This window comes from Zootermopsis nevadensis, unplaced genomic scaffold, assembly GCF_977971745.1.
Source record: "Zootermopsis nevadensis isolate Lab colony 2312 unplaced genomic scaffold, Znev_1.0 Znev_ptg000020l, whole genome shotgun sequence".
NCBI classification, from domain to species: Eukaryota; Metazoa; Arthropoda; class Insecta; order Blattodea; family Termopsidae; genus Zootermopsis; species Zootermopsis nevadensis.
The window spans coordinates 5,917,367-5,933,892 of NW_028259152.1; the positions used below are offsets into that span (position 1 = coordinate 5,917,367).

General features: G+C 37.5%; 2 protein-coding genes across 3 annotated transcripts in view; one reads left to right on the top strand and one right to left on the bottom strand.

Annotated features, from left to right (window-relative positions):
* The window catches only part of LOC110827709 (protein bric-a-brac 1), a 456,379-nt gene that overhangs the window by 405,720 nt on the left and 34,133 nt on the right, over nucleotides 1–16,526 (bottom strand). The gene's annotated exons all lie outside the window — the stretch shown is intronic.
* Nucleotides 10,057–14,750, top strand: LOC110827717 (uncharacterized). The gene is made up of 3 exons (XM_087351770.1): nucleotides 10,057–10,176; nucleotides 12,262–12,323; nucleotides 13,504–14,750. The coding sequence occupies exons 1-3, from the start codon at nucleotides 10,156–10,158 to the stop codon at nucleotides 14,372–14,374; spliced, it is 954 nt and encodes a 317-aa protein (XP_087207896.1). The 5' UTR covers nucleotides 10,057–10,155; the 3' UTR covers nucleotides 14,375–14,750.

Genomic DNA, 16,526 nt, shown 5'->3' on the forward strand with positions numbered 1-16,526 from the left:
ACCTTCGCACTAGATGGAGGTTTACAGGCAGCTTCAATAACACTCCCGAGTGTAGAACTCACGACACCCACTGGATAAGATGGGTGGGTGACTGAAATGATTGAGTCTTTAAAATCTTGATAATAAAAAGTATTTCGACTGACGCTACAGTTGTCTTTACTGCCTTTGATTATCACTGGACAATCTGGTGAATCCAGTAGTTACATCGGATGATTCATTTGTGTACGAAAGCTTGAGTTTGAATCTCGTTATTTCTCTCGTATTATAGTTTAAAGTGTTAAATTTTACAATCGCCTCTTTAAATTTTACTATTACTTTAGATATCTTCTTCTTGGGCATACAGCTCTCAAAGTTTAGCCAGTGCCTCCTTCAATATGATAGCCCATTCGGCCCTATCTTCCGCTCTCTTCCTTCGTCTTACAGGATCCGTCCGGCCATCACATTTAGGTTTCTGAATCAGTTTATTTCAGAGTTGGGGGTGATTAGCTCCCAGCCCCCTTGATTTGATTTTGGGGTTTACTCCCCTAGAGGGGTTGGTTTCACCACACCTATGAACCCCCTCTGCCCTATCACTTGGAGTACTTCTTAGTCTGATCCCTACCCTTTGACCTGTCCGGCAAGGAAGACCCTGCCGCCGGCATAGCCTTCAGGGTCATGGAGATACGAAAATTTCACCACCCACGTTAAGGTCCTGTACTCCCTAGGTGGAGATTACTTTAGATATTAGTCCTATTTCGCAATTGTTTTCGTTTTCGTTGTTGTTATAGTTTCCTCTGAGAAAACTTTCTCGACACGAGAAAGTGTTCAGATTTATTAGGCCTATTTATATTTCGATTAGTTTTATTCTGTTTTCAGTTCTTTTGTTTTCTGGTTCTTGTATTTTATCTTCTTGTGCTGACTATGTAATTGGTTTCTGTACTTTTCCAGATAGCCCTTTAAAATAAAAAAGTGAAGCAAATTGAACGGAATTATTTTACCTACTCGGTTTTCTTTTCTTTCTCGCTGTAGATCTATGTATTGTTTGGTTAACTGCCATTACACTGTTGTTCATTTCTGTTTATCTAGAAATGGCGCCCCCAGGGTTCAGGCATCTACGACAAATCTGACTATTTGTGTTGATATCTACATTGTTTTGATTTATTATATTCCTCGCAGAATCTATTATAGCTTCTTTACCCGTTAATTTTTTTGTTGTTGGCTGTGTATAAAGTACGTTGATTTGATTATATGAAAAGAAAGTAGATGATGCCAACACATAAAAACGCACGGACCATGGAACGCGAGTCTAATACTAGTAAATAATATGTTTTCTGGTAGGTCCAGATGTCTCACGCTGTTCTGTAGATGCTGTGGTACGTTTTCAATTAATGCCATAGGTGTTAGAGCTAGCTGTACTTTATTTTGTTGCCACACTTGCGTTAATTCTTTTGGTAGGGATGTACATTCTGAAACCTTTCGTTTGTATTTTTGTTGTAGGTTGTTTCTGTTTGGTTCGGATATTTCTGTTAGGCGTCTTATTTGTTGTTTTGATAGAAATTTTGGTTATTATTTTCTTAATCTTCTCTTGTCCCAGACTTTTTCCCCTTTTCTTGGCATTTCTCCTCCTAAACCAACGGTAAACCCATCCGCCCAGGCTTCAAGTTTCAGATAGTAGCACTTCTCTTATTAGGTGTGCTGCTCCAATTATGGCTGTGTTGCGTGGATAATCTATTTAATTCTTTCATAGAATTGTTTCCAGGTGCTTTAATGGTTAGTTACAATTCCCGCAGGCCGGCATTACAAAACACTTCATTCCACACTTGCTGAATTTCAATATTTAGATTTTTGTATTTCAACTTATTTTTCGTGTTCTTCTGTATTTTGTTTCGAAACGATAGTATCGCTGTATGTAACAGAACGCAAATTTAATATTTCTTCTTAATTATTATTATTACCGACATTTTACGCACCAGGTTTTGCTAGTGAACACAAAATTATATGCCTTACCGTCACGTGGCTGAATGTTTATAAATTATAATTACAATACAATAAGATTTATAAATACACACTGTCGTTTGGTATTTATTCTTCTTCTCTTACGAAAATAGACTCTAGGCCTAATTATAAGAATTTAATTCTATGCGGCTTACCAATTGCAGTTCACCACTCAATTACTGAGGACAAACGTAGATTTGATAATTTAACTCAATAATGAAAGCTTCTGGATTGAAATTGCCATTAACGACTGTTTTTACTTACTTCTATCGAAAACTAAATGATAAAACAATTACATTTTATTTGAATACCTTGTCTTATGTGAAGCACATAATTTAAAATCGGTTGACACATCTGCAACTTATGGCGAAAATATTCCACTAAACGTTTTCTCGTTGCTGAAATTCGATAGGTCAGTCTCACAGAAATTCAATAAAGGAAGAAAGCGGGGAGCATTATAAGGTCCAGAAGAAGAACTCGGGTGTTCGGAAGACAGAACCAATTTATCTTCACGGTGAAAGGTCTACCTAGCGTTCACAGTGTGTTTGCCACTGGCATTAAGTTTAATAAAGAGCTGAATCCCGAGACTGAGGATGGACTGGCTGTTGAGAGATTGTGCTGCCGTCATTTGACTATATACTCCATAATAGCATTTCTTCGCACTTTGTAGTTCCCAGGTCATTGTCTCGTGCTAGAACCCGCCTGTTCTATTTTCCAAATAAAATTTCTGAAGTTGATTGAATTGCAGTTCTTGTAATTTAGCTTGTACGCAACTCTTACATTCAATTTAAAAATAGGCTACATCACAGAACACTGTGTAGTAGCAGCCATCAAAAAGTAATATTTAACAAGATAAAAGATAACAATAAGTTTTACTAACGTGTGATTGACAGCATACTTAAATCACCTTGCGATATTCCTTACAGCTCTGATGAAGATGTGGCTAATAAATTGCATATCTGGCACTAATATTAGATAATTAATGAACACAAGTGAATGAGAAACATCGCTAAAATTTGTAGTACGAAGATGCAATAGTCTCTATAATAACACAAGATTCTGCAAAATGTTTGTTAAACGTAACAGATAGAAGAAAGATAACAAATTTTATATTTTAAAGACAAATACGCAGTGAATTTAAAATTCTGAACCCAGAAGAAAGAGTCAAACAAGAAAATCATGTGTTACGCACATTCTCTAAACTAGTTACTTAGTTAGTTGCTATCTCTAACTGCTGGCCGTAGTAATGAGAATGAACTTGGGAAAAGTTTTTAACCTAATTTTAACCAGAGTCACTGAAAACTTTAGAACTACCGCACGGAATGCGGGTGCATTTAACGTAAATTAAAAGTTATCAAATAACTTAGGCATAATTTTACATCAAAAAATTTAAGCGAAATTGTTTCCAAATTAGTACCTGCTCAGCTGCACGCATATTGACCATTGCCCACAGCGTTATGAAACACGGGAATTTTTGACATATTAGTTTGGAAAAAGAGAAAGTGATGTGAAATATGCAAAGAAGATGACTTGTATCGGTTGTTATGTGTTCTCCTAATTGCATTATTTACTTTCACTTGCACGTTGATTGCTGCGTAAACATTCAAGACTTTCGTGTTTCGTAATACAAAGCGCCCTTCAAGGAATTCAGAAGTACTTTCTCGACGTAACACGTCTTGGACAGATCGTCCACTCACGAGTGCTTTAGCCCAATTTCGTAATTTGTCTTACTAGCTTCTGTAAGAGTTCTAGGGGTTGTAGAAAAATGTCTGAGTAAAGTGACTCTTGCCTTAAATGTTTCTGAGCCTTTCTTGTTCACGCTGTACGCTTTGTCTTTCTCGTGACGTTGTCTCATGTTGACTCTTCAGGAGATAATCTTGTGAGTGATAACGTGTACTTCTCTGTCCATGCGAGAATCTGATATTAGTTCCAGACATGCTGTCGTGCTGTCTTGTTCAGGCTAGCTATGATTAAAGATAGAATCATTCTTGTAGGTGATGGTGATTGCCGGTGATTCTCATCTACATCCGACATCCATGTGTGGTTGTGTGTTCGAACGTACGCCCGCCATTATTTATTTGTAGTTCACTTAATGACGCTGTCAGTACATCTGTCTATAACATCGAATGATATGATGACCAATCTACAACGAATAAGAAAGGATGTGGAAAGACGCGGTAGTGGCCTAATTTTAGGTTCTATCCCAGTATTTTCCCGGCAGGACTATGGAAAGCCATGGAAAACCTCAGTCAGGACAGCCGGTCTCTAATACCTCCAGAATATGAAGCAGGACTCGGTCCCGACCCTCGTTTGTTTTTATCCACCTTTTCTCTATTGATATTATTATGCTAATTAATGCATTTCGCGCTGAATATTCAATGCAGACTTCCATGTTACCTTTCTCCTTCTTTAACTAAATTTTCTTTTGTACGCCACAAATCCTCTAAGCTTCTACACACCTGGATAAACAATGACGCCATATTGAACAAATAGAACCACAAATTCAATACGAAACTTCAAGTGAACATTTTTTCTGCGTTATAGAAATTCTCTCACTCAAGATTTACCCATGATTCTGTTTTCACAGTCTCGTTTGTAAAATCGCATGATGCGAGCGTAAAGCTGTTATCAAGGCAGAAGAAGCTTATTATTGCTCTCAATATCCTTTGCAGAGGACAGAGAAATGTGAAAAGAGCTGTTATTTTACTATAGTCGAAAATCTTAAGTTTTCTGACGATGGTGCGTTATAACGCGTAAAACTGTTCCTTTCGACTTTGCCCGTCTTCTAAATTACACTATAAAATATGATACTATAATATTTCGGAAGCTGGATTCTGCTTCCGTCTTCACGTAAGAAGGGGGAGGGGGATGGCCTGTCTGTTGGACTCCCTGGTTCCGCTAGCCTCAGACCTGGACCCATGCTAACAAGTTCTCCCGTTTCTCCCATGCGAGTCATCCATCACTCACCACTGCTCCATACTCTTCTACTATCGCCTTAGGAGCTGTGTAACAGTGGCGACCAAGCAGCACATTGTCACTTCCCCGGTCATATGTGTAAGTTACGAGCTTCACCTGTGACTGAACATTGCACTTGTCTCACAATAAAGGCTATTTTAAGGTCCTTGAAAATGGCTTCCCTCTTCGAAATTGAGGTCTGCAGTATCACAATTGTAATGTCTGCATAATTCACTGCTTACGGCTAAAATTAGCATTTACTTTGCATGAAAGTGCACGTCAAATTTCGGCGAGAAAAGATACAGTCATCTTTCTCGATGCAACTCGACTTCCGTGCAGATTATCCATGGCAAATAAAATCTTGCCTTCTTGAAAGTTTCACATACGCGATTCTAGCTTTGGAACTATGGGATTCAAGTGGCTTCCATTTCTAGTTAAACAAATTCGGAAACGATACGTTTTAAACATGAAAAGATTTCCCTTCACCTTTAACCTAAAGACATGCTTTGGTGGCAGCGATGTGTGCCCTTCCTGGTGTTGTCAATTCATTTTACGGCTTTGAACAGCCACAGAATGAAAAAGGAAATTGTTTTCTTTTCCGCCCACAAGTACCATACATCTGTGTTGGCTACTGATCTTTTTGGGAGGTCAGTTCTACATATTTTCGGTATTTCATGATTAATGTCAAGTATATGTCTTATGTATATAATCGGATAATGTTTATGACTGAAAGTGTGCAAGTGTGTGTTTATTATTCGCTCCCAGAAATACAAAATCACTCAATAATTACGACAGACTGCAGAATGTTAGGGTTATACTTCACAAATGCTGCTACAAATATGCAGATTTTTGAAGTATTTGAAATGTGGGCTACTAAAATGTTGAAAAGTAACAAGAATGGGAAATTAATAGCGGCAAAAACAGGGGAAACGACTGAGGCACGATAAAGGAAAGGAGCAAGGTACATACACCAAAGAAATAATTTTTCATTTATGAGCCTCCTATTTGCAGTAAACAACTAAAGTAGTGGGCCCATGCCCAGTGGCTTATCTTCTCTGCATTGTCATCAACACAGTTCTTGGTAATAGACTACGTATTTTTATCTACATTGAGGACTACTTGAAGACACTTGGGCTATGTCACTACCTACGTCTGTAATACTGAAAATAACATAATTAGGACCTTCACTAAATATCATCTCATGGAAAGAGAACTTCGAGTATACACGCGAAAATGAGACGAGAATATTAAAAATTATCTTGTAGATATATATAATGCGAGGGCAAGAACTATACTGTCGTCTCATTCGGTACTCCCTTCTTAGGATACACGTTGTAAGTTCTAAATGAATAAATGAATAAATGAATGAATGTGGAGCAGCAGTGTTATAAAGCTGAAAGGAAAAAGACGAATTACTTTGAGGTAAACATGGCCCAGTGCACTTTGTCCACCTCAGATCCCGCATACACTATCTTGGGAGCTTTGGCGATTAACATAATGATATTAAATACTGATGAATAAATATGGACACGTTTAATATATTTTAAATCTTAATCCTTCAATTAGTATATTTTTTACTGCTATACGAAATTAGTACGTAGTTTTAATGGAACTCAACTTAACTTAGAGGTTAATAATACCGGACAAGCTTCCTTTCAAGATGCTGTTGTTTTCAGAATTACAAAACGAAGTAACCTATTTTATATTTGCGCTCTTTGTGCATCGAAAATTTTTACAATCTTGTGCAATTGTATTACCAATTAAGATTTACTAAGTGTAATGGTTAAGACATACGAAAGAAATCAACAATGTATGCAGTGGATAATGACTGAGCAGGTCACGTGGTCAACTCACATAACTGACACTGTTTAGACAGCAAGACTGTCAGAAAAAAAAATTTCTTTTAGCAAATACATAAAAAGTTACCACTGAAAATAAACAGAATTTTACCCAAACACAAAATAAAGAGAATATATGGAGCTTGTCCGTATCAGTTCATGAATGAAGAGCTGAAAGCTGTACCTGACGCTGACCATCAATTCCCAAATATTTTTGTGTCTGTAAATATGAGGGAACACAAAAACTGAAATATTAAATATATAGTACACGAAGCACATACAGCCGTATTATTTTACGGAATCCACTTAGTTCTGCCTGTGCTGGAAGCTTGGCCGGGACATCTCTCACAATAGAACTCGGTTTTCTGCTTCTTCGTCCGAGAAGTAACAGCATTTCTCGACATTTCAAACAGTCCAAGGATTCTGTCTTTCCCTACAGATTATACTGAACAAATATTTATAATTTTATGTAAAATTAATATTTCGAGAAATTCTATAAAGTGCCTTCCTTCTTGATAAGCTGATAGCCTTTCACCCTGTTATGTAATCCGTAGGTTCATTATTATTATTATTATTATTATTAAGTGTTCTGTCTTACGACAGGTCCATTGCTCTGCCCAAACAGAGCTCTCCAGTTGTCCCTATTCTCGGCTTCCCGCTTTAATTCCTGGAACGTCATCTTCTTTCCTTGTTTAAGGTCGTGTAGGTTCATTAATGTATTTAAAAGGGCCAATCACAGATGGGAACCAGTTAATTGTAAAATTAATGAAGATATGGAAGCTTATTTCGAGAGGAATAGGGTAGCGGGGGATGCAATCGGAGATCGACTTTAAGAACGTGACTGTCTTGTGCGATGTTGCGCAGGTATTTCATGGGCAATAGTGCTGGTGAAGAAAAGAGTAAGCACGTCTGAAACGTCGGTCAGTGTCTCCGAGACTACACCTCGCAACATCCCAGAAGACAGTAATATTTTTCTCCTCCGTGAGAACCTGAAATCCATCATCTGCCACAGACTAATGCAAACGGACAAACACTGCTCTTGCCAGATATGCGAACCCCAATGGAGTGGTCTACAGGTTTCTCGTCCTTTTCCTAAACTATGCGGAACATCTCGTTCAAGCTCTGCACTATACAACAATTCCGGTACACAGTAACTAACAAATGTTGGTTCCAGCTCTTTTGTATCAATGTATGTCTGGGTTTGTGTGGTTTACAGTGTATGTAACGTACATCCTTCTATCCAGTGCGAATGTACTTATCTTGTACATACTTCTTGGAACCTTCACTTTTGAAAATAGCAAGAATATTCCCAAAATTCTGAATTCTTCATACGTGGAACGAATGTCAATGTGCATGCACCATGTACTCCTCAGACAGTGCAATACCCAGTGAACGCTGCTGTTTCTAGGTCAACGGCATCAAATCCATGCAGTTAGTGTTAGTGGCAGGATTTCTTTCTCGCTCAGTCGCACTGCACACACTTTACTTTCAATGATGCTAGGATGGAAATAAAATAGCTGCATCCTGAGGACTGACACATGAGCAAAACACGGGAAACAAATTACGGAGATTAATATCTTGCTGCCGACTGTCCTTCCTAAGATATTCCTGACTTCCTTCCGCAGTCTGTCTGGATAATGAATGATGTCGTAGACAATTAGATATACACTGGTTTCTGTTTCCTCAGTCCCACTTTTGATTTTTTGATTCTGGAGATATTAAGTTAGAGTCTTGATCAGTGCACCAAACATTCTCACTTTTCTCATGGTTTTATTTAGTAATTTCAGGTAAATATAAAGGTTCAATTCTTCGAAACAGGACATGTCAATTTTCTGTACCATCCTTTCCAAATAAACATACAAAATCATCCTTTATTTTCTTATAAAGCTAAATGATCTCTTATTCGCTTTAGTTAAGTTTATATTTCACAGATACGAACCAAACTAAATTCTATAATCATCAAGTAATTATTAAAATCTAACGGACAACTTCGCATATGAAACGTAGGGACAGACAAATAGACAGTGCGTTTATTATATGGATTTTGTACTACTGTAATAAACGTTTGCAGAGTGCTTCCAGAATTGTTGTCTTGAGTTTTATGTCCGTTTTGCTTCTTCAGGAAGAGAATAAAATCGCCTAAAACTGGTGTCTCAAACTTCCTACCTGCTTGTTTCAGAACCTAACCTAACCTAACCTAACGACAACATATAAGCTTTCGCGGCGACGTAACTCAATGAAATCTTGCTGGGTGATCAGCCGTGTCAAATGGTTAAAAGATTAAACCGACGTTTCAGGGACCATCTCTGTCACCATCATCAAACCCTGATGGGAACAGAGATGGTCCCTGAAACGTCGGTTTAATCTTTTAACTATTTGACGCGGCTGATAGCTCTAGAAGATTTTACTGAGTGAACAAATTAGCTTATACACATTACTTAACCGTTACGTTGTTGAGTCGACAATAGACATCGTTTGCTTAAAACCTTTTCAAAACAAGATAATTAAAATGTTTATTTTCACCTGTATTTGTATAATAAGCAAAACTATTGTTGAATGAAAGTATTAAGCCACAGCACTCTTCAAATGTACTCAAGGAAAATAATCTTTTAAAACATACGACACATAAAATATAAATTATGATAATTTACCATTTAAGATTTCCTGTTCGCTCTTAACGAATATTTTACTAGTGAAAATATCATCATAAACTATACAAGATTAGGTTTAACTGGCTGTATTAAGGTAGAGAAAATGGCTACGAGGCAGAATAACTAAATGAATGTATGGGTACATGCACTGTATTTGTGTACGCTTGTGTACTCATATCGAATTAACGATAATGGCTGAAAAGTATAAACAGGCAGATTTTAAGCACAAAGATAAAGTGAGAAACTAAGACATCGCTTTAATTAAAGCCACCTGCACAGATTTAAACTTTCCTTCAGTTTTCATTTAGGTATGATCATAGCATGTTCTGTTCACAAAGAAACTGAACAATGTTGCTCCAACGTGAACGGGCTGGAGTGTGTGCATCAAAGTTTTCCAGGTGGGAGATTGTGTGTGTCCCCCCACCCCATCCTATTCTTTATCGCCAGTAAAGAAAGTTACATTGATCTGTGGCCTCCTCGTTCTGTCTCTTCTCTTCAGCGTCTGGTAAAAGGGGAGAAATAGGCTTGAGTGTTTTATCCGGTGTCGACGGGCGGGGGAAAGTGATGCAAGCCGACGAAGTATAAAAAAAAGCCTCTAAAAGCAATGCAAAAGTATGAAACTATGTTGACGAGTATATAACAGAGTTTGGGCTATCTGAAACTTTCAGTCACTGTTCTGCAGACTAGCAGTGTCTTCAAACGAAATAGCCTGGCGACGCGGGGCTGCAACGGCCGCCATGAAGACGTGGATATTCTTGGTCAGTGTGGTGGATGAGTGCCTAGTGCTTTGAGTGTTGAGTACAGTGGCTCTCGGTCACAGAATAAAATGTATTGTCACCGTGTGTGAGGTACCCGGCTTCGGTGCTCGTGTTTCACATAGTTTTTATCGTAGGCGATGCTAATTTACGATTACTTAATGTAAACCTTCGCTTTTCTGGGATTAGCTGCGTCTAATGCTAAAAGTTTCCCAACGTTTCTGCATACATTGCGGTTACCATCTTCACGAAAATCGACATGTCCTCTAAATGAAATATTATACGTTAAACTCCAGTCTCGAAAACCTAAGGACAAATGTAAAAAAAATTTAGCCTGTAGTCAAATAAAAGAACAAGATTTGAAGTTCCCAAATAAAATTCCTTAAACGTCTCAATTACCAAGTTCTTTTAAAATATCAGTACGTGTAAATGAATGCTTCTATTACGATGATCCGGTTTATGGTAATGGAACAATGTAGATGCGGGAAGCATAGCCTGTGGTGTTTTAAATTTACAGAATATTTATTATTACTGATAATGTTTGGTTTGAAATGATTATGCAAAAATCAGGTAAGCTACCATGTACAAACCTCAGAAAAGTGTATTCAAAAACTAATTAAACTAACTTCACTGAGACCAGATCTTACTAAATAGCTTTTAGTTGCCCAGAAAACCAATAATTTTCTAGTATTGTATGGAAGCTAAAGGTTCATTATCGTGTGCACAAGAGCAATCTATCTGCTGTATTGCAATTGTATTACCAATTAAAGCTGTCAAATCATTGCAAGAGGCAAAACTACAAATTTATTCCGTCATATTGGCAGTAATTAAAAGCTTTAAATACTGTGTTTTAATATTATAATGGCCTAAAATAATACTCATCTGTTACAGACTATAAAGGCGTGGTACAGGCGATAACTGATCTCATATGAACAGAACGTAACTTCACATAGTCCAAATATCCAAGAAGTTAAATTAAAGACATTTTGATATACGCAGTACAATAAGAAAGGTTCATAATTTTAAAATTATCTAGGGCAAATGAAATAATAACACAACCACCTGTATAACTTCTGTTATCATAACAGTGTTTTGAACATGGACAGATGATATACATTTTAACTAATCAACCAGCTAGGTTTCTGAACAATAGAACTCAACGATTTATAACCGCAAACAATATCTCCATTGTGCTATATCCTGAACAAGCTTAATCCAGTACAATTTTTACTAATATCATAATCATTAAATTTTCATTTCGTAGTTCATCTTGTCCTGCCTCCATAATTTGGTCTTTCCAAAATCTCTTCTTCTTTGCAATTTAGACACACGATTCCAGTACGTTCACGGTTATATCACTTTCATCCCGTCAAAGGATCGGTCTACTGCTTCTTGTGTTCCTGTCATTAAGGTCACGAACTGCTCCTATTAGGGCGGGGTTCTTCCTTCCGTTTGACGGAACCCCCTTTTATCGTCTGTCCCGTGCTTTATATTGACACAGCAGTGTAACGATTTGAACTTCGGGCATTTTCTTCAAATGTCCTAGTAATTTATATTGATAGTATTTTAGTGTTGTACTGGTATGTCTTTTTCCTAGTTGCTCTTCAGTATCGTCATTGCGTTTAGAATTCGTCAATAAGAATCCTACAACCGCCCCTAGGAAGAATATTTTGCCATCTTCATTTTTCTCATTTGTTCTTTTCTCAACGTTCAAAAAACACCTACATGTGCAGAACATATCTTCCAAACCCATTTATTCGTTCTTGTTTCTGAAGGTTCTTGTTTTATTTGTGGTCACATTATATAATTTCACTAAACTTTTTAAATATTCTCTCACAGTCTTCATCTTCCAATCAACAAAATTCGAAAAGGTTTCCCACCAAAACTTAATATATATTCCTTATTTCTCCCTTTTCAGCTATAAATCTGACCCACAGCGACACTGAATTTAACTAATATAGTAATAAAATGCTACTAAAATATTTTTGCTATGTGTCAGTGTCTTTCATATTCATGAACTGGTTGAATTATGCTGTGAATTGGTTATGACGTAAATCAACTTTGACTGATCTGTTTCATGTCTCGAAGACCCTGCTTGGAGTGCTGCTTGCTGTACCCACCCTCAGCAACCCGGTCAGGGAAAAGAAGCAGTGAGTAAGCTTACAGTAACTAGACGTGGCTTAAGATAAACAATGCTCCTCCTAGAAGTATACGGCTGATCAGCTCTCACGAATGCGCTGCCTTAAAATAGTTCATTTGTCGTCTAACAGCTACGTTCGGTTCGCAGTCAAAAGTAAACATGTAATCTACTGAGCGAGCACTCCAATGACTCTTAGCAACTAATATTCATTTTAAGTGCAGTGGTTATAAAAGTTTAAATACAATATTAAGAAATTCTGTTGGGCATATTTATTAAATTTTTCATTATATAAAATTGCATTCTCTTCATTATTAACAAATAACACACAGATTTATTGTTATTATTATTGTCATTACTGTTAATAGTAGTAATAGATGTAGTAGTATCGTTATTTCTCATTATAATAAGAATGATACTTCTATAAATATCGTGTACGGTCTTCGAACTCATGAAAATAGAATGATTCCATGTGACATCTTAATAATCAGCAACGTATTATATTCGCATGTAATTGTAGTTGTTCTGAATGCATTTTAAATGTCACTACCTCCTAAATGCAACAGTGGAAATTATATTTTACTCATAATAACCTTCCATCAAAATTATACAAACAGATTTATATCATTGTTACATATAAAATTTACAAAAGTAAGTCAATTTATGATTCTTTTACCCCCATGATCATGGTCCACTCAAATAAACGGATCGAGGATTCTTTCTCTTCGAGATATAATAGGTGTCCTGTGGTATGAACGCAGACCATTTGCCGTTCAAGGAGACGTACAGAACGTCTTAAAACTCGCTGTTTCAGGATTAATTCTATGTGGAAAATGCCAGAAGTCGAAATCCATGACAGTCGATGGAACATTAAATTACCTGTTACTGATAATAATGGGCATTTTTAACATTCCTATATAATTCTGTCGGTAAGCTAAAAGAATTACCGTGTATATTTCAATCGCAGCTTAGAATATTCCAGAAAGCAAGTGATAGTAACTTATACTATCAGCGTGTTTTCAGACGTAAAAATAAAGAGAGAGACAATTTCTTACCTCAAAAAATAATTATACGACAAAACAGTAAAAGCTCAGTGACATTTTGACCTCACAAGTTACTGTGCTTAAGGAGTCTGAGAACTCGCGTTGATGCTCAGAGAACAAAAAGTAATGACGTAACCCGTTTGATTATAGCGTGGATTCTGATATATCACGGGGAGACTACGGACCGCCAGCCCATCATCACGAGCCAGAGGGAGTATGGAAAAAAAAGCTTGTCTGGAAGGAAGAATGGAAGAAAGTTTGGAAAACAACTTCCAAATTAATATGGAAGCCTGACTGGAAGAAGATACAAATTCCAATCTGGAAGGAAATTCAGGTACCGGTTTGGAAAGAAATCAAAGTACCAGAATGGAAAAAGATTCAAAAACCATTGTGGAAAGAAATCAAAGTACCTGCTTGGAAGGAGGTAAAAATACCAGATTGGAAGAAAGTTTACAAACCGATATGGAAAGAGATCAAAGTCCCCGTGTGGAAGGAAATTCAAGTTCCTGACTGGAAGAAAATTTGGGTACCGGAGTGGGTGAAAGTCTGGGTTCCGGGTGAGCAGTCGCACGGAAAAGACCATGACGGTTGGGAGTACACGTCGCACGGCCTCTGGAAGAAAAAGCTAATCTGGAAACCAGTGTGGAAGAAAGTGTGGAGATCAGAGAAGAAGCAGATCTGGGTGCCGGAGAAGAAACTAGAGTGGAAGGAGGAATGGAAACAGGTGTGGAGAACGGAGAAGAAAGAGGTATGGATCGCCGAGAAGAAGTTGATTTGGAAGGAAGAATGGATACAGATATGGAAAGCAGTAAAGAAGCAGGAATGGGTTCCGGATAAAAAGCTTGTGTGGAAGGACGAATGGAAACAGATCTGGGTGCCCGCATGGAAGCAGATACAAGTACCGGAATGGAAGAAGGTCTGGAAACCGGTTTGGGAAAACGTTTGGGTACCGATTCACCATCATGAAGAACATCACGAAGAGCATCACGAACACCATGAGCAACAACACGGTTGGGACTGACACTCGTTCCTCTGCGAACGACTCAAACGTCCATGACACCTGTTTCTTACAGAGAACGATCTCGTCATCAAGAAGTGAAATGTTTCACGACCGATGTCTCTCGTTAGACGTTTTCACTACTTGGATTTAAAAATAGCTGGTATGATTCTTTGTTGTAAAGAGCGTTCCGTAACTCTATTTTTCGTTTTAATGCTTCACAAGTACAACTATGCATGTTGTTGCACGGATAACGGGTGTTTTTTATGTCCTATTTTGTGAAGAAGCCCATGTAAATATCACATAGTTGCCTCACCTGTTGAGTTTCATGTAGCCAGTGCGATATATTGTTATTGTTTTTAACCTGTAATTTTGTAATATATTTTATACAAACTTTTAACACAGAATTTTATTTCAAGAACTTCAAATCCTTTTCCACTTAGTAACAGACAGGCAAAAGGGCAACGTTTTTTGCGTGCTTAAGCATAACAACATAAATACATATAAGGGGAAGAATTATAAAATTCGCTCACATTTGACTTCGGCACTATCACAACTGTGTGGCCAGCTTCACGATCCAACTGGTATGCTCATGCGGGAACAGCAAATGTACGAATTTAACAGAAGGCTGATTAGGCTATTGAGGAGGAGTGGATGTGTTCCTCTTCCGGGAATCGAACTTCAGTATACCAGCCCAAACCCAGCTACTTTACAGACTAAAATATCCCAGGCTATATTTACTTCAATAAATGTATTGGGTTACCAATTCTGTGTACAATGTGAATATACTAAGATCAAAGTATATTTATTCTTATGGCATTTAATTGGTTTGAATGCACCGTACATGGACAATATATTATTTGTATATTAATTAAGAGTGACGTACACGATAAATTGCAGTGAAGTAATATGTTACCGAAATGTTTCGTGGCATAAGAAAGTTAAGACCGACATAAGGATGACGTAAAATCCACGTAAACAAAAAGAAACATTATGTTCGCTGTTAATTGCAATGTGCAGAAATCTACATTCATACCACACTCAAGATCGAGACAGTCAATGAGTCAACGCTTCATTTACGGGTTTACAACAAACCCTAAAACCAAAAAGTCTTGTCGGACTTGTTGCTATATTTTAACCCGCGTTTCAGCGCGCCGCTTACTCAGCCCCCTGATGACGGGGCAGTAAGCGTATCAGAAACGTCGTTCAATCTGCCAGGCCGCATGGCACAACATCTGAGAAGAGTCATCTTCGTACTCCAGCCGGGGGAACCTGAAACCTCACATAACAGTTAGTTTCCCCCATAGCAAAAATGACATTTCAGAGCTTGTGCGATCTCCCTTGCCTAAATGCCTCGTGTTTTAACATTCCCCATCGCTATTTAAGAACTGTGTCCTTAAAAATGTAGGGTAAGCGATGAAGTTAGGAAATGATTCTCATGAGGTATGAATTTGTTTTCAGATGTTTGCATATAATATTACGCTTGATGTTAATGCAATTTATATTAAGGCGTAAGATCACGTAAATGCCAACCTGAACTTGTACTGTACATTATAAAACAGTAGTTTTGAAGTTTCGATAATTAAGAGCTCTCCACTAAAACGTTCGTGTGCCACCTTGATGCTACATAACTTCTTCGTATTTTCGATTCCTCAAGATTTGAAAAAGTAGAATATGTAAAGGATATTTCTATAACAATTCTCTTTTGTTAGATTCGTTTCAGAAAGCTGTTTTGAAATTTCAAAGTCTTTAATTATTCTTGGTTCAATTCCACGGCTTGGCGACAAATAGCCTGTGAACGACATTATTACACTTTTCTTTAATTTACGTAAAAGGATCTTGGCTGAGAGTGTTAACGCAGCAGGGAGCATTGATCAGGCTAATACAGGGACGTTTTTGTTTTGATTTTCAACGATGTGTGAATAAAAATACGAATGTAGTTTTGAACTGCAGAACCTGTATGCTTTGCCAATAAAATTCTATTTGAAACATAAATGTTCCAGCGTTTCAGAAGCGAAAGGGGTGCCTGATGTAAATTGCCTTTTCAGGAGCTTGTTACTACAGCTGGGACGTAATAAAAGTCAACACATTGCAGTGCGTGGAACAGTGGCATAAAGAAATCAGAATCAGTTCTGTAATTCTCTGAAAGGGAAACGTTTACATCATTATACTAGTT